Source organism: Lolium perenne, chromosome 7 (genome assembly GCF_019359855.2).
Source record: "Lolium perenne isolate Kyuss_39 chromosome 7, Kyuss_2.0, whole genome shotgun sequence".
Taxonomy (NCBI): Eukaryota; Viridiplantae; Streptophyta; class Magnoliopsida; order Poales; family Poaceae; genus Lolium; species Lolium perenne.
Window position 1 is genome coordinate 18,463,085 of NC_067250.2, and position 23,066 is coordinate 18,486,150.

A 23,066-nucleotide genomic window follows, 5' to 3' on the forward strand; every position below is an offset into this window, starting at 1 on the left:
TAAAGATGAGCCTAATGCAAACTAGGTGAAGCAACCTATATGAGGATACAACTAACTCGAGCACGAAGGCTCTCACAGGCAGTTAAATCACAAGTAAGGAGTTCGGTTAGAGATAACCGATAGCACGCGGAGACGAGGATGTATTCCCGTGTTCCCTTGCTTTGCAACAAGGTACGTCACGTTTGGAGGAGTGGAGGTCCCACGAAGGATTCCCCGCGCCACGAAGGCTCACCCTATTCTCCGGAGCCTATCCCACGAAGGAATAGCTCACTCACTTGTGGTAGACTTTGAGGTAGCCTCCAAACCTTCACAATCTTGCCCGGAGCAAATCCACAGCCCGGATGCTTCCGGACTCCTCTTGCCTACCTAGGGTTTCCAAGGAACCCTAGGAAGCAAGCTTCTCAATGAATACAAGGGGGAATGAGATTTGGCTTGGTAGAACGGTAGATCGGGTCCTCCTCTAATGATTCCCCGGAGGGATTTGAGTTTGGGTGGAGGAGGAGGGAGATCTGAGGCTTTTGGTGTTTCTAGCAATGGAGTATGAGAGAGAGAGAGCTCAAGAACAGCTTGTAGTGTAGTGCCTAACTGTTCAGAGGTAGGAGAAGACCTATTTATAGTGTTCTTCGAAATACGGCCGTTGGTCACTTGCCACATCAGCAGATTCTTCGAGAAACCCGGTCAACCGGATTTGGCGCCGGACAAAGCCGGTCCACAGCCCGGTCGACCGGGCCACCTGACGGCAGCCGGTTTCCAACCGAGCTGGGGCCGGGTCTTGACCGGGCAGGCTTCTGACCTTACTGGATGGCGTCCGGATGTCACAGGCGCAGAGTCCGGTTGCTGACCGGGCGCCAGACCGGGCCATGGACCGGAGCAGCCGGTCCGAAACCGGGCTGGTGACCGGACGCAGACTGGAGGGCTCGCCTTCTTTACTGGAACTCGCCCGGATGGCACCGGTTCTGGGTCCGGTTGGTGACCGGGCTGTCCGGTGCCAGGGCCGGTCCGACCGGATCTGTGACCGGCCAGGCTCTGAAAAACTAGCTGATTTTTCGTCGAATTGGGGGGGTCTCCCGTTGCCTTTTGTTCCATTGCTATACCATCATACCTCTTTGGCTAATACCTGAAAGTCATCTTGTAGGCATGTATTAGACCAAATACTCTAGCACGGTGTCATAGATACCAAAATAATGGATAAGGGTAAAATACCCTTACAATCTCCCCCTTTTTGGTATACGATGACAAACCGAGCTAGAGTAACACATAGATATTATGATAAGCTCTAAACCTTGATTCCATATAAGATATTACGACAGCTCCCCCATAATGTGTGCACTTGGAGAATTTGCGTTTGAATGCAAAGTGCACCATTTGTGGAATATGAGAAGCTCCCCCAATATCTTTAGGAAACAAGCATGGTATGGACAAGTATATCAACATATATAAGCATAAAGCATGATTATCCTAACATAGAGTAGCACACATAAAAGTCGTCCATACATATCCATACATGAATTATTCAAAGTAGCAAATGGTTCTTGAGAAATCAAAGCAAATACGCACAAGCCATATAAAATCCAAATAAAGCAACTCCCAATGGCTTGTGACAAGCAAAGAACCCCGTGATTCTAGACTCTACTCTCTTCTCCCCCTTTGGCATCGGAACACCAAAAAGGCGAAGAAAAGAGGAGAGACGCTAGCGTCCCATCAATAGAACTGGTGCCCCGCGGATGGAGAGTCGCCATCACCATCCCCATCGTCATCCTCATTACCTTCATCCTCTTCATCATCATCATCAGCAGGAGGTGCACGAGCAAATCTAGGAGTAGGACCACCAAAGTACAGAGAAGGATCAAAGTTCTGGAACATCTCATCAGAAAGAAGAGGCATCTCCCAGTTTGGTGCGTGGACAGGCTCCAACTCAGGGCCAGGAGGAGGGATAGGCACATTCCTAGCAGCCATGAACTCATTTTGGCGCCTCCTTGTCTCTTGGTTCAAAGAGAGACTTTGATGTGCAACATCATTTGTATTTTTGCACATCTGCCATAAGCGAGAGAAGAACCGTGCGACACCATGCTGTGGGCGACTAGAGGAGCTGGAGCTAGCATGGTCATGGCGTGCCTTGGACCGGCGCTCAGAAGGCATCATTTCAGGAACATCCGGGCTATCACCTTGGGCAGGTACTTTGAAAGCTTCCATCCTGACCCGCTCACCTTGAGTATTGAGAGGTGCGGGCACAACCTTGTTGATGAGCAGCTGAACGTACTGGGCAAGATTAGGAGTCAACCTCTCGCGAACACAGCGCCGTAACTCACAGTAGATGAGATCACAGCCATCAATAAGTTGCCGGTGCTCAGGGTGACAGTAGTACATCAAGTTCAGATGATATGCACGGCATTCACTTGTATCGCCGGACTTGCTGATGAGAGTCTCACGAAATAGCTTGGCAAGTAAGAGGTAGGAGTAGTACATCCCAGAGATGGTGGGAGGTCCAGGTGTGGGTTCCGGCGGATAGCAAATGGCAATGTCCCCACGGTGGAACTTCTGTGAGAATATATCTTGAAGCCGAAGCACGCCCTCCACCAAACCCCAAAGCTTCACAGAAATCAAGATAGTTGCAAGTGTATTTCTGTTTGCCGCTCATCCAAGTCATAGTCCGAGCTGCATCATCATGGAAAAAGATTGTGCAAAGAAACCTGCCTCACCAAGGTTGGACAATAGCACCCATCAGTAGGTGTCAAGCACATAAGATCATACAACCCCATCCGCCTCAAGGTCGCAACCACAAAGCGAAACTTGGTGGCTTCATACATTCCAATGACATCCTTGATGGCCTTGGGCATAACAATGGTGCCTTTCTTCATGTGCTCGCGGGAGTTATAGAAGTCATCCCACATGACTTGCTGTGTGTTGGTCCAGAAGAATTGATCTCCCCCTGTGTAAGTGGGTTCCTCAAAGCGATAGGGGTTGGACTCTCTGAGTCTTCTCCATGCCCCAATATGTACATCACCAACATGGAAATCTGGCAGTACCTCATCACCATCCTGTGCTGCATGCTTATCTTTCCTCTTATTGGCAGATCTCTTGATTCGGCCTCCAGTTGAGCTGCCACCCGTAGTCTGAGGAGCACGACCAGTAGAACGCCGCGGTGGAACCCCTGAGCGCCTCCCTCGCTTGGCAACAGTGCCACGGTCCGCATCAGTCCAGTCATCACCCGAAGACATCGTCCTCTTGGCCCAAGAGAGCAAGAAGAACTCGTGAAGAAGGCTTGAGGTCCAAATCCCCACGATCTCCCAAACTAGCTTGAGAGGGACCAAATCCTTTGGTGAAGGTGCTTGAGAGATCCCGATCTATGGTTGTGTGAAGTTTGGGGAGAATCTAGTGGTGGGAAGTGCCTAGGACGTGGAGCTTGCTTGAGACCGTAGAGTGCCTTATGGAGTAAATACACGTGGTTGGGTCGGCATGGGTCTTCGAAACCCGGGGGTTGAGCCACATATGCGGTTTCTTTTAGGGGACCATTCAAAAATGCACTTTTCACATCCATTTGATATAATTTGAAATTGTGGAAAGATGCAAATGCAAGCAAAAGACGAATAGCTTCAAGACGGGCTACCGGCGCAAAGGTATCCTCAAAATCCATACCTTCTATTTGGGCAAACCCTTGCGCCACTAACCTTGCTTTGTTTCGTATAACAATGCCATTCTCATCTTGCTTGTTCTTGAATACCCATTTGGTCCCAATGACATTGATGCGATGATCCTTGGGTCTCTCAACTAGAGACCATACTTCATTACGAGTGAAACACTCCAATTCTTCTTGCATGGCAATTACCCAATCCGGATCGACCAAGGCTTCATGTACCTTAAGTGGTTCAAAACTAGACACAAAAGTATGATGTTGACAATAAGTGATAAGTAATGCATGGTGTCTACGAGTTACCACTCCTCTTGAGATGCTACCAAGGACTTGATCCACTTTCATGTCACTTGCCCTTGTAGCGGCCTTGATCTTCCGAACGGTTCCTTCATGATCAATGAATTCATCTCTTGCTAGTACTTGATCATGAGGGACCACTTGAGCTTGATCATGAGTTGAGGATGTTTCTTGATCGTCATCATGATCTTGCTCCATGGAATGAGGATCTTCTTCTTGTTCTTCGGATTGAGACTCATCTTGAGTAGAGGATGGTTCTTGAGTTGCACTTGATGGTTCGGCTTGAGTTGAGCTAGGCTCCACTTGTGGCGTGCTTGAGACATCTACTCCATCATCTTGATCATCATTATGAACTTCCATGGGCCGGATGTGTCCAATGCCCATATGCTTGATGGCACTAGATGGATCATCATTATTACCTGCAACACATGGAACAACTTGCTCCACTTGGGAGCCATTATCCTCCAAGAACACCACGTCACAAGATACTTCAATAGTCCCGGAGGACCGGTTGTAGTATCTATAGGCGTGAGAGTTCTCCGCATATCCAACAAATATACCCTCTATGGTTCTAGTTTCAAATTTACCGAGCTTTCCTTTGTTGTTCTTAACAAGGCATTTGCATCCAAAGACACGAATATACATGACATTAGGCTTGTTACCGGTAAGGAGCTCGTATGGGGTTTTGTTGTGGAGGGGACGGAGAAAGAGCCGGTTGGAGTAGTGGACGGCCGTAGAGATGGCTTCTCCCCAAAAGTTGTGGGGTGAGTTGAATTCACTCAACATGGTTCTTGCCATCTCAATGATAGTCCGGTTCTTTCTTTCAACAACACCGTTTTGTTGAGGGGTGTATGGCGCCGAAAACTCATGCTTGATGCCCTCATCATCCACAAACTCTTGCATAGTGTAGTTCTTGAACTCGGTGCCATTGTCGGTCCTAATTGCCTTGATCTCGGATTCATACATACGTTGAGCTTTCTTGGCGAAGGTGATGAACTCTCTATGGGTCTCGTCCTTAGACTTAAGGAGAAAGACCCAAGAGTATCTTGAGTAATCATCAACAATGACAAGTCCATACTTGCTTCCACCAAGAGTATCATAGTGTGATGGCCCAAAGAGGTCCAAATGAAGGAGCTCCAAAGGCCTAGATGTGGTAACAATACTCTTGATGGGATGCTTCTTCTTGAGTTGCTTTCCGGCTACACATGCACTACAAACACGATCTTTCTCAAAAGAAACACCGGTTAGTCCCACAATATGCTCACCCTTTAGGAGTTGTTTAAGATTCCTCATGTTAACATGACCAAGGCGGCGATGCCACAACCATCCTTCGTCATGCTTGGCTGCCATTAGACATGTGGAGAAGGAGGGGCTCTCTTTCGAGAGGTCAACCACATAAAGGTTGTTCTCCACATATCCAACAAGGACCAATTTGAGATTGTCACTCCTAAAGACTTGCACATAATATTTAGTGAAATATGAATTGTACCCGGCATCGGCAAGATGATATATAGAGAGTAAGTTATAGCCAAGGTGTTCAACAAGCATAACCGTCTCAAGGCACAAGTCCTTAGAGATTGCTACCTTGCCATACCCAAGTACCTTTCCCTTTGAGTTGTCACCAAAGGTAATGCTTGACTTCTTGTTGATATCTTCAATGAATTGATCAAGCACACCTTTTCCTCCGGTCATATGATTGGTGCATCCACTATCAAACACCCATTTTGGACCACCTGAGGAATATCCCTACAAAATCAAGTAGAGGATTTAGGAACCCATCGATTAATGGGTTCCTTTGCAATGGCAACAATATCTTTTGGTACCCAAATTGAGTACTCTCTATAAGCATAGCCATTAGGAGGGCCAACATAGTTAGCATAGACATCACCATAATAATCAACAAATAATGCATAGTGATCGTTTGGCCCCGTGCGGTCACCACTAGTGGCTTTGCCCTTTGAGGTTTTGCCATTGTTAGTGACCTTCTTGTTCTTATCTTGAGCGGGTTTCTCCTTCTTGTAGTTGTTCTTCTTGTGGGACTTGGGAACATATCCAAGTCCATACTTTTGATTGTTTGACCTTTGCTTACTCAAGAGGTCATCCAATCCCATCTTGTTCTTGGCGGTGGTGAACTTTGCAAGTTCCTTTGTTAGCCTAACATTTTCCTCAAGAATAGATGCTTGCTCACAAGAAGATTCATTAGGATGATAGTCAAGACCATATTTAGTCACCAAGGACTCAAGATATGCATTGGTCTCAACATGTAAGGAATGTTCCTCTTGTAAGCGAATATGTTCCTCAACAAGTTTAGCATGCTCACTAGTAAAGGAAATGGAGGAACAAGCAAGCTTTTCATCATCAATGGGATCCTTCATTGATCCAAGAGCCCTTTTGTAAGATTCTTGAAGTAGATCATGGTTCTCTCCAAGTTTCTTGAGCTCATCCTTGACAAGCTTGTTAGCTCTTTCAAGGTGGTCAAGATCCCTAGTGAGAGAAGCATGAGCAACTTCAAGTTCCTCCTTTGAGACATTGAGCTCTTGGGTCAATAATTGAGCCCTATCAATAGTTTCTAGGTCCTTAACTTTATCAAGTTCATAAGTTTCAATTTGTTGCTTAAGACCTTGAGATGTGCACCTTTCGGTTTTTAGCTCTTGTCTTAGGAGATTGAATCTCCGTTCCTTCTCATTCAATTGATATTCTAATTCCTCAATGGACTCATCCTTTTCTTTGAGTGAGTCCATCAAGAAATCAAACTTGACAAGAGCTTCACCACGAAGGGTGCATCTAACATCATAGAGTTCCTTAAGCACAATTAATTCTTCTTGATCTTCGTTCTCATCATCAAGAACACTAGATAGGGAAGGTGGAGATTCCATTACCTTGGTTTCCCTTGCCATAAGACAAGAGCCAATGATTGGAGAGGAGGGAGAGTCATCGGAGTCATCATCTTGAGTTGTTCTTGCCATGAAGGAAAAGCCAACATCATTCTCCGTGGAGTAATCTTTGGAGTAGTCATATGTGAAGAGTGACCCGGGCTTAGAGAAAGCTAAACCGGCCACTCCGGCCTCCTTCTCCTCATCTTCCTCTTCTTCATCGGACAAGTACTCGGCCCCAACAAAAGCTCTTCCCTTGTTCTTCTTGTACCGATCGTTGATTGGGTTCGGCTTCAATCTTGGCTTGACCCCTTTGATGAACTTTGGCTTGTCTATCCTTTTCTCATAAGGGCACTCATTTGCAAAGTGGTTATCTTCATCACAATTGTAGCAAGTTCTCTTCTTCTTCTTGTCATTGAGGAGCATTGGAAACTTTGCCTTGTACTTCTTGGCAAAGAAAGCAAAGTCGGTAGCAATGTCACTAGTTGAAGTCATCTCTTCATCTTCTTCAATTTCATAGTCTTCTTTGCTTTCATGGTCGACTCTAGCTTTGAGAGCAAGGTTGTGTGACGCTTCATGGTTGTGTGAGGCTTCATCAACACGGTTCATTGCCTTGAGCCTCTTTCCGGCTTTGGCCATGTTTTCATTGGCGGCCACATAGGAGACTAGATCATCGGAGTTGAGATCGGCACTCTTGGTCATGATTTGCAAGTTGAGTCCAAGGTTGGTGTCTTCTTGTTTGACGGCAATCATAGCAATGACCTTGGATTTTATGAAGGCTTCGTTCATCTCGAATCCGTCATTGTACTTCTCAGCACCAAGTCCCTTGACCCTTACTTTCAGAGCACCAAGCCTAGCATAGGCATCGAACACGGATTCTCCATCTCGAATCATGAACTGGTAGGCCTCTTGCTTTGCGGTCTCATAGAGAGCTGATTGGATCAAATCGGTTCCCTCTTGGAGTACTACGATCCGATCCCACAACTCTTTAGCGGAGATAATGTCATCGACTTGATCAAGAAGCTTGCGGTTGATGCCACTTCTAATCTTGTCACGTGCGGATGCATTGAGTTGACGGTTGTAGAACTCGGTGGAGGTCAACCGAGTAGGATCTTGTGGCTCCCGATGTCCATGAACAATGAGCTCCCATAGCTCCACACTGCAGCTGCGAATATGAGATTCCATAGCAGATTTCCAATGTGGAAAGTGAGTTCCATCGTAATGGGGAACGGTCCCACTATGGTTTATATGAGGCATGGGTGAAGTGTTTCTGGGATAGTCATGGTTAACATCATGGTAGGATTCCTTAGAAGCCGAAGCCCCACTAGGAGTTCCACCCTTGATTAGGTTCTTAAGCATGGCGGTCATTTCGTCATTTGGTTTTGTAGCTCATCCTCCTTTTTCTTCTTCTCGGCATCATATGCCAAGAATCTAGATTTCATCTCTTTAACCGAAAGGTTAGAGTCGTCATCTAGACCCTCGAAGAGTTTATCCATCTCACTCTTAAGGCGGTGAAGCCCTTAATAAGAGTCCAGGCTCTGATACCAATTGAAAGTATAGAGATGGTAAACCTAGAGGGGGTGAATAGGTTTCTACAAATTTTAATTCTTTCTTTGCAATATTAGGCTTTGCGGAATATAAAGATGAGCCTAATGCAAACTAGGTGAAGCAACCTATATGAGGATACAACTAACTCGAGCACGAAGGCTCTCACATGCAGTTAAATCACAAGTAAGGAGTTCGGTTAGAGATAACCGATAGCACGCGGAGACGAGGATGTATTCCCGTGTTCCCTTGCTTTGCAACAAGGTACGTCACGTTTGGAGGAGTGGAGGTCCCACGAAGGATTCCCCGCGCCACGAAGGCTCACCCTATTCTCCGGAGCCTATCCCACGAAGGAATAGCTCACTCACTTGTGGTAGACTTTGAGGTAGCCTCCAAACCTTCACAATCTTGCCCGGAGCAAATCCACAGCCCGGATGCTTCCGGACTCCTCTTGCCTACCTAGGGTTTCCAAGGAACCCTAGGAAGCAAGCTTCTCAATGAATACAAGGGGGAATGAGATTTGGCTTGGTAGAACGGTAGATCGGGTCCTCCTCTAATGATTCCCCGGAGGGATTTGAGTTTGGGTGGAGGAGGAGGGAGATCTGAGGCTTTTGGTGTTTCTAGCAATGGAGTATGAGAGAGAGAGCTCAAGAACAGCTTGTAGTGTAGTGCCTAACTGTTCAGAGGTAGGAGAAGACCTATTTATAGTGTTCTTCGAAATACGGCCGTTGGTCACTTGCCACATCAGCAGATTCTTCGAGAAACCCGGTCAACCGGATTTGGCGTCGGACAGGCCGGTCCACGGCCCGGCTGATCGGCCACCTGACAGGCCGGCCGGTTTCCAACCGGAGCTGGGACCGGGTCTTGACCGGGCAGGCTTCGACCTTCTTGGATGGCGTCCGGATGTCACAGCGCAGAGTCCGGTTGCTGACCGGCCGCTCGATGCAGCGCCCGGCCGGGCCATGGACCGGAGCAGCCGGTCCGAAACCGGGCTGGTGACCGGACGCAGACTGGAGGGCTCGCCTTCTTTACTGGAACTCGCCCGGATGGCACCGGTTCTGGGTCCGGTTGGTGACCGGGCTGTCCGGTGCCAGGGCCGGTCCGACCGGATCTGTGACCGGCCAGGCTCTGAAAAACTAGCTGATTTTTCGTCGAATTGGGGGGGTCTCCCGTTGCCTTTTGTTCCATTGCTATACCATCATACCTCTTTGGCTAATACCTGAAAGTCATCTTGTAGGCATGTATTAGACCAAATACTCTAGCACGGTGTCATAGATACCAAAATAATGGATAAGGGTAAAATACCCTTACAGTGTGTTTTTTAGGGTTGTTAAGTATCAATTTTAGTTATTCTTTACCGCTAATTTCGCAACAGTGATTTCTCAAAAGCATGTCTTCGACAACGTTTCAGCCCAATTCTCTGGCGTTAGGTCTTCATCGGGTCTACTCTAAAAATAAAAAATTATTTTATCGTTTGTAGATTATTTTATCCAAAAAAGTATTAAATGCATACTCTAAAAAAATATTTATTTTCTCGAGAATACATACTACTCATTTTTCTACATTATATTAGGAAACTAAGTGCTCCATCTATTTTATCCAGGGAAAATATTACCATGTCTATACATGGTACCACCAAGAAAATATATTTTGTCCATCGCTCGTTGCCCATTTTACATGGGAAAAATACTATTGTCTTCTTCTATGGTAATTCGGAAAAAGAAAATCTTTACTCCATCTTCCACCGCCTCAGGAGAAAATAGTACCATCTTCTTTTGTAGGAGCTTCGGAGACAAAATACTTCACCATCCGCTGCCACCTTTTTTAGTTTTCGAAAATACCAAGGTATCTCTAGGAAAAGCTTGCTCCGTCGTCCGTACCTTTTCTTAAGCCTGACACACGCTAAGTGTAGTGCTACCGTTATAGTACCCTTTGTTCATTGCTTCATGATCACCTACGGCCGCTGGAAAAAAAAGTTCTAAACCATGCCGCTGCAGTAGCACTTTTACGTTATTTGAACAATGCATTCATACTACATCTGGGCATGGGCAGCCCGGCCCGGACGGCCCGGTCCGAAAATACCGGGCCGGGCCGGGTCGGGCTTGCACTTCGGGCCAGGCTCGGACCTTAAATCTGAGCCCGAACGCCGGGCCGGGCTGGGCTCGGGCCTTTATTTTCACGCATTTTAGCCTGGTCGGGCCGGGCTTCTCAGGCCGGGTCGGGCTTTTTGGTCGTTTGGGCCGGGTTCGGGCTTAAATTATAGGCCCGACAGTCGGGCCGGGCCGTGCTTGGGCCTGACTTTTTACCCGCGGGCTTTTTTAAGCCCGGCCCGAAGCCCGGCCCGGCCCGAGCTTTGCCCAGGTGTAATTCATACCATCACTTCTTCGGTATTTCAGCAATCATGATATTATACCTTTTTTTTTAGCGAAAGCCGTAATGACTATTTATATTAAATTAGGAAACACAGATACATCCTTCGAAATTACATCAACTAAAAAATCCGGAGGATCCTCTTTCCAAATAGCTGGAAGAGGGCCATTTGCTTTACTAGCTAACAAATCAGCCGTATTTTAACCAATTATCTAGGTAGTTTTTTAATAAAGCTACATCCGTGTTTATAACATCAAACGAAGTTGCTCGTTTGTGGCAATGGTGCGTGAGAATGTTGGCCGATGTATATCTACGTGAGTTGGAATCCTCTCCAGGCGGGCGCAGTTTTATTTTTTTCTTCCACCATTGATAAGTGGGACCCACACGCAAGGCAGATTAGATTAGGTGTTGGCGGAACGCCATTGTGGGCCCGATTACATGACACATTAGTGGTATACGGTGGACCTTTGTATTTTGGACCGTAGATAGACATTTGGAGCAAGTTGGAGGATTGAAATAAGGCAAGTCTTGAGTTTGAGGACTGTTTCAGACATAGCTGTTAACTTCCAGGACTGTTGATGCATTTCACTCAAAATTATAAGCAGAGAATATTTAGATTTTAGTCTTCTATAGAGTGAATAATTTGTTAGTCGTCCGATTAAAATCGGAGGCAACTTCATTCAAATCAAATACGTTAAAATAAGTTCGCGCGTGTCGATTTTTGTTTGGTTCAAAAACGGTAGTTCTCAAAAACGTTTGCTCAATACTGAGGTCATTACATTGTAACTGGTAAATATGTTTGTGTGTTCTAGTTTGCTACGAGTTATTTTTTATTGTGGCATGGTGTGGTCTCGTGGTAGCAGTTGCTGCGTGGAAATAATCAACCCAAAAATCCATATCGTCGTTTACCCTTTACCATTCTCTCTTTGAGGAGAGCACCAGCTACGGCTTTTCTCCAAGTAAAATATGGTGTTAGTCCACAAACTTGTCGGCGGAGTTGATTTTGGAATATAGTTTCAGAGCTCATATGTTGTCATCGGCATCCGGAGAGCGTGTCGTATTTGTCAATGTGGTAGGATGTTTGCCGGTCCAAGTGTTGGTTATTTTACAAAAAAAAAAACCTCTCGATACTACATGGTTTGCAACATTTTCATCACCACCTGCACTATAATGCTTGTTGTCTAGGATATTTTCGGTCAAAATTTTCATCATCACCTACCAAGAGCCCCAGCCTCATAGAAACCTGCCATGGCTGACTCTGATGCAGCCAACCAGCCTTGCTACCAAGCCCCACCCCACCCCCCCCCCCCCCCGCCGCGCGCCAGCACGGCTAATTAGTCCCTCAAGCCACCCACACACACCCTGCCAGACGCGGCAACCCCTGTTGACCATGTGCATCATCGAAGCATCCCTCCCACGTTCCAACGCATGCGGTCGATGGCCTCCCATGCTCCATTGTGTTGCACGTGGAGGTCCTATTGGAGGACGAAACATGGAGGCGGTGGTCCATGCCCCAGACAGATGGCGCGGCGATGCACGTTCCGGTACTGTTGACATGGTCTTGCAGCGATGAGATCTGTTCAACATCGTTGAGGGTGCTCCGGTAGTCGCTGAAGTAGAGGATGCGGTCGTCGGAGGGCTAGCGCTCCTCGATGTGGCACCCTCTACTTCTCCATTGTTGCCACTCAATTGTTGCTTCCCGCTAGTCATTGCTCCTTCATGGATGCTCCTCATCGAGAGGAGAATAAAGAAAAAATATCGGGTGACGGGATTTGGGGTATGAGGATTTTCAGAAAAAATCATGGAGGATTGGGTCCGGCGAGAGGATGGGGAGATCGTGGCGATGAGTGGAAAGGGACGAGGGGCTTCTCCACCAAGGCCATTAGGGTTATGGATAGTGTTTTCCGTGAAGTGGAAGGGTTGGTGGTTGTGGTCATCAGGGAGCTGCTAGTCACGAAGGAGAGATGGCAACACGAAGTCGGAGGAAAAGGATGAGGGTTGACATGAGAGACCCACTATGGAAGATTGAGAGGGGTTTTCTTGCAAGAAAAGCATTGTTGAGACCACTCAACGAAACATAACATGTGTCCTGACATGTCGATCCGGCGAGTGCCACATCGATAAATACATTGCACTCCCGGTACGAGTGACCGTAGACAAGCTCTAAAATACATTTAGTTACCGTAAAACACTATTCCAGAAATATAGAGACCAAAATAAACTCTACAAGTCTATGGACGAACCATGTTTTTTACTCATTTTTCTCCTGTAGCAAGTCCAAGAGAAGCAAAATATTTATGTCTTTGTATGTCCACTTCAAGATTTCTCTAAAATAATGGTGCTTCGCTTTGATCTGGAGTCTCAAATTCTGGCACTTTATGTTTCTGTGATCTATATTTTATTAATATCAGAAAAAGTTATGTCAATATTTTTGAATAATTTTTTTTCGATGGCACGATTTCTCTCTAGCCTTTCCAAATGTGTAAAACAACATGGGGCCCTCGTGGTTTTTTATCTGATTAATTGTAGAGATATATATGTATATACACATGTACACAAGTAGATATTGTAGAAATAAGAATCACATTATATACTATATAGTTCGCTCTAAATAGAAATAAATAATTGCATTCCAAATTTTAAAAACCATCGATCTTTCAAATATATATTATTTAGTTTGCTATTGCATTATTTTAATATTTCTCTTGCAGAATACTAATACTTTTTAAGTGTTTTTGTGTGTGACCAAGTGGCGAAGATTGACGGAGATTGTTAAAGGGGGCCATAACACCAATCGTAGTTAAACTTTAAGAAATATTTATAAAATTAGCATTAGTAGATATTTTAAAGTAATTTTCAAGAGTAGGGGGCCATGGCCCCCTACCCTAGAAAAGCTCCACCACTGTGAACAAGGGGCCATTGGCATCGCGTCGTCCTAGGGCCCCCAAAATGTATGGACCGGCCCTGGCAGAACTACCAGATGGCGGTGGACTCGAGTTGTGCCAAGAGCTACAAAGTAGTCGGCAGAACAGCGAGAAGATGCGCAGACAGTTTTGGAGGTTCCACGGAAGTTTGCATAACGACCAGACTGCGGTGGACTCATGGCAAGACGAGGACTCACTCGAGTCGAGATTGCTCGTAGTGCTACTTTAGGAACATGTCCGCATCAAGACAAGTTACTATCTCCGTCCATAAAAGGATGTCCGATATTTATCTAAATTTAGATGTATCTATATACTAAATAGTGTCTACATACATCTAAATTTTAACAAACATACGACATAATTTTATAGATAGAGGTAGTAAAAAAATTGGCAGCTATCAATTACTGTTTTGGTTCAAAAATGCTCACTCTGAAATATTGAGATCCATGGTCCTTAGCCCTTACTCATAGAATAGACTGTTTTAACGGAATTGCCACTTTTTTTTATCGTGATTTGTTCGTTCTATGAGTAGTGGAGTTGTTAATGTCATTTTTTTTGTTGTAAATGGGGTTGTATCTGAGATACTTTAGTTGTAACTAGCAGAAGTGCCCGTGCGTTGCGACGGGATTTTCTTTGTATACATCATGTGTATTTAAAAGTATGAAATGATCATGTGGAAAATCATTTGCTAAATTTCATGGAAAGATACTAAACTAAATTAATCAAATTGTATCTAATTAATATATAATTATTACATGAAAAACTCACTTGCTTATAAGTAAAGCTCAAAACTGCCACACTATTTCAGTTAGCTGTAGCATAATTTACTTGCTTTTGGTCGCCATATTTCAGTTAGTTGTAGCATGACAGATAGGTATCATATATGAATTTATTAACATGTATGATGATATTGTCCATACCACACTAAACGTCTGTAGTACACCTACCTCTACTTGAGCCATGAAATATACCGAAGTTTCTGAAAATTAAAACGATTCGAGAAAATCTTTTGCATTAGATCAGAGATGAGTAGTGCAAATTCTGTAGATGTACGTTCTTCTACCTCTACCTGAACTCGTGAAAACGACCAATGTCTAAGGACAATTGTGAACTCTGAAAATAAGGAGATTTGACAAAATAAATGCATCCGATGAGAGAAGAGTACGTAGTGTCAATTCTGCATTCAACATATTAAGCAATATGAATGAAAAGACAGAAGACAAACCGCTGAAAACCAATGTGGTATGTGCTCTGGTCTTTGGTGAGCTTGCTCAAAGGGCAGGACCCTCTAAGAGCATCTCCACTCGTTTGGAGTCCCCGGCTGAATTCCGGACGAAATTAGCTCCGGATTGGATCAATTTTTGGCATGGGGGGCAACAAACTTTCAACCATGTGCACCCCACGCCGAGCTGCTCATGAGGTGTTCGACCACTGACAGTGGCCCAGCGTGCATGATTCGCTCCATCCGGAGTCCCCGGGAAGACCCCGGGGAACTGGGGTTGGCGTGGGGAGTCCGGACGAAATAAGCTCAAATCCGGACCAAAACGAGGAATCGGGGACCTTACTGGGCAGTTTTTCGCCGTCCGGATGAAAAAAAGTGGTCGTGGGGGGCTTCTCGGGGAGACGAGTGGGGATGCTCTAAGCGACTAAGCTACAGTGACCTGCAGCATGGACATGATTGTTCCCACGAGCGCCAGGTACAGCTACCTGGAGTATTGATATATTTTTCTGTGTGTGTGGGCGTCATCCACGGCGAGCTGCTGCCGCCATCGCGACGCTGTGGACGCGGCCATAGAGAAAGGCTGGCCCGGCTGGATGGGCGCCATCTTGGGCGTGCATGTTGCCGCAACCCTGACGGATCTATGGGTCGAGAGCTGCAGAACATGCAGCACCTCAACCGGCGTAATGTTAACCTCCGGCCCAGAGCACAGAAGCGGCCCGATGCAGTTGAGATCGATCGATTCATGCGTTATCGTCGCCCTTCTCTTTGTTACGTCGGCTGCCTTTAATCACGGTCGTCGGATGGCGACAGCGCCGCCGCCATGTTTTCCCGGCCGCTACCTTCCGCACCGACCAGACGACGGCAGCCTCGCCCGCGGGGCAGACGGGAAGGCCGGAGTACACCGGAAGATCGCGGAAGACTTGTTTGGTAGTTGCCGCACCCGCATGATACATGGAAACGCCAAGACGATTAGAACTATGGGTCCGTCAACACCACGTCTGGCCGCCGTCCTCGCGTCCTGCTCGCTGCATTACATATGGCCGCTGTCTCGTCCCTAAACATGTGCCCACCGTCCATGAATCCTGCTCCTGCACTGCATCTGGCTGCTGTCCCGTGTCCTGGGTTCGGCATCCTTCGTGCTGAAAGATTGCTGCACTAGCCAATTGAACCAAAAGTTCGAACTGATGGAAAGAGACTAGGCAGTGTATTTATATTCAACACTCCCCCTCACGTCTAGGCTATTTTAGTCCTTAGCGTGGGTTTGGTGTGGGCCGCAGAATCTTTTTTCTTTTATTTTTTAAAACTGCGTTAGCAGGGTCTTGAACTTAAGACATCTTGGCTCTAATACCATGAAAGATTGCTGCACTAGCCAATTGAACCAAAAGTCCGAACTGATGGAAATAGACTAGGCAGTGTATTTATATTCAACACGTGCTCCACCTGATATCCCCCTCTGACGGAGCCGTCACCGGTCCTACCGCGCCGGCGGCCGCACACCCTAGAGGAGGAGGTTGGCTTCTATTACCTCCATCAACTCGTGTCCTCGTGGGGGTTGGCTTCTGTTGTGTTCATGGACTCGTGGCCTCCGTGGGGCTTCTTTTATTTGGGGAGAGAGGGCTTTAACAGGCTGTAAGCATAGAGTTCGTTATGGTTACGGACGAACGAAGAGTCCATAGTCCAGACCTTGATTGATTGATAGAGACTTCTGCTATGAACTTGGACCTGGACTCTTTTTGGGAGAGACAAGACCTAATACGCCGGTGGTTACCGATCGAGAGAAGGAGGCAGGGTAAGTGCGGGAAGATGGCGGACGATGTTGGGCGACACGGACGGCTGGTTTTTTTTTACGGACGAAAATGTATTCCGGTTTTTCTACCTACCAACACCACCGATTCGTAACTTATTAGTAGAGATAAGTGTTGCAACTCGAATTTTTCAGTTAAAAATTGAGTTGCAACTAAGATTTTCGAGTTGCAAGTTAGATTTTCAAATTGCAAAGCAGTTATATATGAGAATGGTTCACTTGACTAGAACTAAGTCAATTTTGAATCAACTTGTTTTTACTTTTTTTTTGACAATCAATACCACATATATTCATAGTAACAAATAGTACATGGTAGAGATACATGAACTGACTCCAACGATTACAAAATAAAGTCTAAAAGATAGTAACAAATCTTCGAGGTCTTCAATTTCTTTCTTCTTCCAGAACACAATCTTGTACTCTTGTGAAGGCAGCCAAAGATATATAACGAACCATAGACCTGTAGATACCGACGAAAGTTCTCCCATAATTTTTTGAGCCGCAATGCCAAGACTGCGTGCACGCACGCAACCATTAAAGCAGTCATACAACATCGGCAAGAGTACCAACACCAGTATATCAGGGAATAATAACCAACTAGCTTTGTCGTCGATGGAGAGTCGAGAGTACGAATCACCATTGTCGAGGACGTAGCAGCCGGGACAAAAACTGCGAGGATAATCCTCCTCGCGGCAACAACGACAAAAGATCCAAAATCGATCTGGCGAAGCAAGATCCGAAGACCCATACCTAGAAAATTGTGATTGTTCAACACCACCATTGACGCCGGGAAGAAGATCTCGTCGCCGAACGAAAGTCCGAAGATCACTTATTGCATACGATGCCATCTCCATTGAGGGGAAACCAACAAGAAGGCGGCTACCAAAATCCTAACATAATCTAATGAAAACAATACTTTTATTCAAAACTCCACGCATAGATCGGGTTCCCCACTCCTCCTGACGCCGGCGAAGCCGACCGGAGGAGGGGGAACCAATCTATGGAGGAGGATAAACTGGAGGCGGCTAGGGTTAGGGCGGCGGCAAAGAGGAGAGACCACGGGAGGAAACCAAATCTTTAATTTGACGCAAGTTGCAACATGGTACATTGCACGATATCATGCATCAAACATACAGGTGCTCAGGAAGCTTGGGCTCGATGACAACCACGAGCGGGCACTTGCGGGTGGTTGACAGCCCAAACACCTCATCCATGCTCAGCTCCTCCTTCGTCATCCCCTCCGGCAAGCCCCACGTGAACCCATGGAGCAGGTTGGCCAGGCTCAGCTGTATCACCTTCAACCCGAGGTTCAAGCCAGGGCACATCCGCCGGCCAGACCCGAAGGGGAGCAGCTCGAAGTCCTGCCCTTTGACGTCCATCTTGCTCCCGACGAACCTCTCCGGCGAGAACTCTTCCGGCGCATCCCACAGCTCCGGGTCCCGGCCGATTGTCCACACGTTGATGAGCACGCGCGCACCCTTTGGAATGTCGTAGCCGCCGACGACCACGTCCTCGCGGGCGACGCGCGGGATGAGGAGCGGCACGATGGGGTGCACGCGCATCGTCTCCTTGACGATGGCCTCCATGTACGGCAGGTTCGGTATGTCCTTCTCTGTCACCCAGCGCCCGCGGCCGATGACGCGGTCCAGCTCCTCGGTGGCGGCAGCGAAGATGGCGGGCTTCCTCAGAAGCTCCGAGAGTGCCCACTCCACGGTGACCGACGAGCTCTCCGTGCCGCCGGCGATGAGGTCCTGGGTGAACGCCTTGACGCCGACGCGGCCGAACTGGACCTCGAGAGTCGGGTCGTCGGCGACCTGCATGAGCACGTCCACCATGTCCCTCGCCACGAAGCCCTCGCCGTCACGCCGCCGCTGCTCGCTGTGCGCGTCGAGGACGTACTCCATAAACGCATCGAACATCTTGCCGACCTTCTTCATCCGCCGCACGTACCCCTGCAGGTCCATCCAGTCCAGCCACGGGATCCAGTCGCCGACGTTGAGCACGCCGTTGAGCAGCAGCAGCTCGTCCAGCATCCACTTGAACTCGTCCAGCGACGACACCGGCCCCTCCGCCGCGTCCGCGCCGTCGCCGAAGAAGCGCTTCCCGAGCACCATCCGCGTGATCACGTTCATGCTGAGCGTGGACAGGTGGTCCCTGTTGAGGTGCACGGCGCGCCCCGGGACGGACGCCGCGGCGAAGAGGCCGCGCACCAGAGCGCGCACCTCGTCGGCGCGGATGTGCTCGAAGGACGCGAGACGGCGGGCGCTGAACACCTCGGTGATGCATATCCGGCGCGCCTGGCGCCAGTACGCGCCGTAGGGCGACCAGGTGATGTCGGCGTAGTTGTAGGTGGTGTACTTGCCGGAGGCCGTCTTGGGGCGTTCGATGAAGAGGACGTCTTGGGTCTTGAGGAAGAACTTGGCCATCTCGACGGACGAGCCGATGACGACGGGGAAGGAGCCGAAGCGGAGGTGCATGAGCGGGCCGTACTTCTTGGAGAGCTCGTGGATGGAGCGGTGAGGGAGCGCACCGATGAGGTTGAAGTTGCCGATGACTGGCCACGGTTTCGGACCTGGTGGGAGGTTATAGCTGCGGCGTGATGTGGCTTTGAATTTTAGGAAGACGGCGGCAGCGAGCACCATGGAAAGGAAGGTGGCCAATGATGGTAGCTCCATTGACTCCAGGGAGGTAGTGAGGGCTAGCTCTTGTGATTGCTTCGAGATGCAATTAGTGCAAGTGAATGTGCATACTTATAGGAGATTATAGGAACACACTTGTTGCCAAAGAAAAATCGCATTACCACCCGAAACTCATTCTAGGCCGTCCACCCTTTGTTGAAGATATGCGCCAGTTGTAGGCAAAGTTACAGATTGTAATGCGTAGCTTGTGTATTTTTGTCTTTTTATATAGGTATAAGAAATGCCACTATTTAAGTTTTAAACTTTTTTTAGGGTATTTAAGTTTTAAACTTTGTACACCTAAGCACGTTTATTTTCCTTTCTTTTGAGTTTTAAAAATAAGATCTTTAGCGTCGTGAAGATAACATACTTTTTTTGTGGAGCCAGAATTGGGTTTAGTGGTCTCCACGTCTAAAAATATCAACCTTTACGAATACCAAGGCATACTTTTAGAGCATCTCTAGCCACGCTTTTCATAGTACCTCCCTCCCCCTAGGCCTACTGAAACGTCGTGCATGATTTCAGCATTTAGGCATGGCCCCAACAACATCCTCACACTTGCCTTACACGTCATGTGTTTGCATGTTTGTATAGGTATGTTTTCTTCCAACTTTTTGCCTATGTAAATTACATAGGGTGTTCGGTTGTGTGATTATTTTGTTGTTTGATTCATATACCATAGATAGCGAGATGAGTTGATAGTCCAATCTTGATGGAAGAGAAAGCCAATGCCGCTTCCGATGAAGATGAGCATATGTGGGCGCTCAAATAAAATGTTGCCTAGATTTAATCTAATTGAACTTCTCGAATTCATTTTATTTGAATTAAAGGGTACCCAATGCCAAAAGCTCGCATGCATTATGGGGGCTAGGGATGAGATTTTCTGGGCAACATTTTTCTTATTTTATGCAAAGAGCCTGATTCGAACCCAGAACTTCGAGGACACAAGTGAAGATACTCTACCACTATGTTAGGTCCGCCTTTCTTCATTTTGTTTTTCTATTACTGTAAAACTTGATAAGTTGAAAACTATGCAACTTTGTCACAAATATGGTTAAATTTGCACACACAAAAATCTACAAGGGCGCCGTATTAGGAGGCAGGTTAGGTGCCACCACTCCCTAGAAGTAGACGCCAGTATACCATGCGTTGGCCCTCCCAATACAACCGATCTGACGTTGTTGCCAAATGTGCAGTCAGAGATGCTCTTAGAGAGGGGAGTGAAGAGTAAGTGGGAAAATCACACTTCCAAGTCTTTGACGGGTGTACTGCACGTGACTTCGAGTCTATAACGCATCATGCGAAGTCTTCTGTTCTCCGGTCTTTAACTTACTTGTAGATAGCAGTGGTAGTATTTTTTAGGGGGAGTCGGTACACATTTGATTATAGAGTAGGTACACATTTGATTATAGGAAGTACACTGACCCTTTGTCTCCTTCTGATTTCGTTTGTGTCTTCTACTTACACGAGTCAACTCATAAGGTCTCCTATAATATTGGTACTCCTCCTGTTTTCGTTTGTCTCTTCTACTTACGCGAGCAGTTTTTATTAAGCGGGTAGTTAATTCTTCGTAAGCAGGGACCCCATGCCATACGTAGCGAGTAGTGTGTAAAACGACATGCAGTTTCCAAGCTTTGATCAGTCACCGCATGGATAACTTCCTATGTGCATAGTTCTTTTCGGTATCTCCATGTTATCACTGTATTTTACGATTTTATAATACTACTGTTGTGAATTGGCGTGTATTCGTGATGGTATCTTAATCTGTTGGTATTTTACTCGTATTGCGATACTATCGTGTTATCTTTAGGCTGATAATAGTGGAGAATATGTTAGAGCATCTTCAGTCGCGTCCCCCAAACCGTCCCCCAAACGGCGTCGGATCGAGCGTTTGGGGGACATCGCTCTCCAGCCGCGTCCTCCAAACAAAATTTTGGAAATTTAAAACTTGAGGGAATTCATCCAAACGTGCTATATATTACATAGATTCGAACGAGATTCGACTAATTTTAAACTAAACCATAATCTAGAAGTACTTGCGGCGGCCGGAGGCGTCGTAGTACTGGTGGAAGTTGTACATGTCGTCGGTGACGACCTCCTTCTTGACGCTTGATGTCTACTCACGCTTCTTTTCCTGTAGACAGTGTTGGGCCTCCAAGAGCAGAGGTTTGTAGAACAGCAGCAAATTTTCCCTTAAGTGGATCACCCAAGGTTTATCGAACTCAGGGAGGAAGAGGTCAAAGATATCCCTCTCAAGCAACCCTGCAATCACGATACAAGAAGTCTCTTGTGTCCCCAACACACCTAATACACTTGTCAGATGTATAGGTGCACTAGTTCGGCGAAGAGATAGTGAAATACAAGTAGTATGGATGTATATGAGTGGTAATAGCAATCTGAATAAAATATGGCAGCGAGTAAACATGCAACAGAACAGTAAATAAACGGAGATTCGATGTTTGGAAACAAGGCCTAGGGATCATACTTTCACTAGTGGACACTCTCAACATTGATCACATAATAAAACCACTCTACACTCTCTTGTTGGATGACAAACACCATTAATTGTGTAGGGCTACAAGAGCACCTCAATGCCGGAGTTAACAAGCTCCACAACATTCGATATTCATATTTAAATAACCTTAGAGTGCATGATAGATCATTGCAATTATACCAAGTACTAACATAGCATGCACACTGTCACCATCACACTATGAAAGGAGGAATAGATCGCATCAATACTATCATAGTAATAGTTAACTCCATAATCTACAAGAGATTACAATCATAACCTACGCCAAGAACTACATGATGCACACACTGTCACCATTACATCATGAAGGAGGAATAGAGTACTTTAATAACATCGCCAGAGTAACACATAGATGAATGATACAAAGCTCATATGAATCTCAATCATGTAAGGCAGCTCATGAGATCATTGTATTGAAGTACATAGGAGAGAGATTAACCACATAGCTACCGGTACAGCCCTTAGCCTCGAGGGAGAACTACTCCCTCCTCATGGGAGATAGCAGCGTTGATGAAGATGGCAGTGGTGTCGATGGAGAAGCCTTCCGGGGGCACTTCCCCGTCCCGGCGGCGTGCCGGAACAGAGACTCTTGTCCCCCAGATCTTGGCTTCGCGATGGCGGCGGCTCTGGAAGGTTTCTCGTACCGTGGCTATTCCGTATCGAAGATTTAGGTCAGGGGGCTTCTTATAGGCGAAGAGGCGGAGTTGGAAGGGCTACGGGGCAGCCACACAATAGGGGGGCTGATACGTCCCAAACGTATCTATAATTTCTTATGTTCCATGCTACTTTTATGATGATACTCACATGTTTTATACACATTATATGTCATTATTATGCATTTTCCGGCACTAACCTATTGGCGAGATGCCGAAGAGCCAGTTGCTGTTTTCTGCTGTTTTTGGTTTCAGAAATCCTAGTAAGGAAATATTCTCGGAATTGGACGAAATCAACGCCCAGGGTCCTATTTTTCCACGAAGCTTCCAGAAGTCCGAAGAGGAAACGAAGTGGGGCCACGGGGCGACGACACGCCAGGGCGGCGCAGCCTGGGCCCTGGCCGCGCGGCCCTGTTGTGTGGGTCCCCCGTGACGCCCCCTGAGCTACCCTTCCGCCTAGATATAGTCTTCGTCGCGAAACCCCCAGTACCGAGAGCCACGATACGGAAAACCTTCCAGAGACGCCGCCGCCACCA

General features: G+C 46.9%; 1 protein-coding gene across 1 annotated transcript; it reads right to left on the bottom strand.

Moving 5' to 3' along the window:
• Window positions 1-17,747: 17,747 nt before the first annotated feature.
• Window positions 17,748-19,400, bottom strand: LOC127311275 (trimethyltridecatetraene synthase-like). The gene has a single exon (XM_051341663.2). It carries the CDS (start codon window positions 19,339-19,341, stop codon window positions 17,791-17,793), a length of 1,551 nt encoding a protein of 516 aa, XP_051197623.1. The 5' UTR covers window positions 19,342-19,400; the 3' UTR covers window positions 17,748-17,790.
• Between the last annotated feature and the right edge of the window lie 3,666 nt (window positions 19,401-23,066).

What these genes read in the sequence shown, in the direction of transcription:
- LOC127311275 (XM_051341663.2), bottom strand. Translation starts at nt 19,341, where the DNA reads ATGGAGCTACCATCATTGGCCACCTTCCTTTCCATGGTGCTCGCTGCC.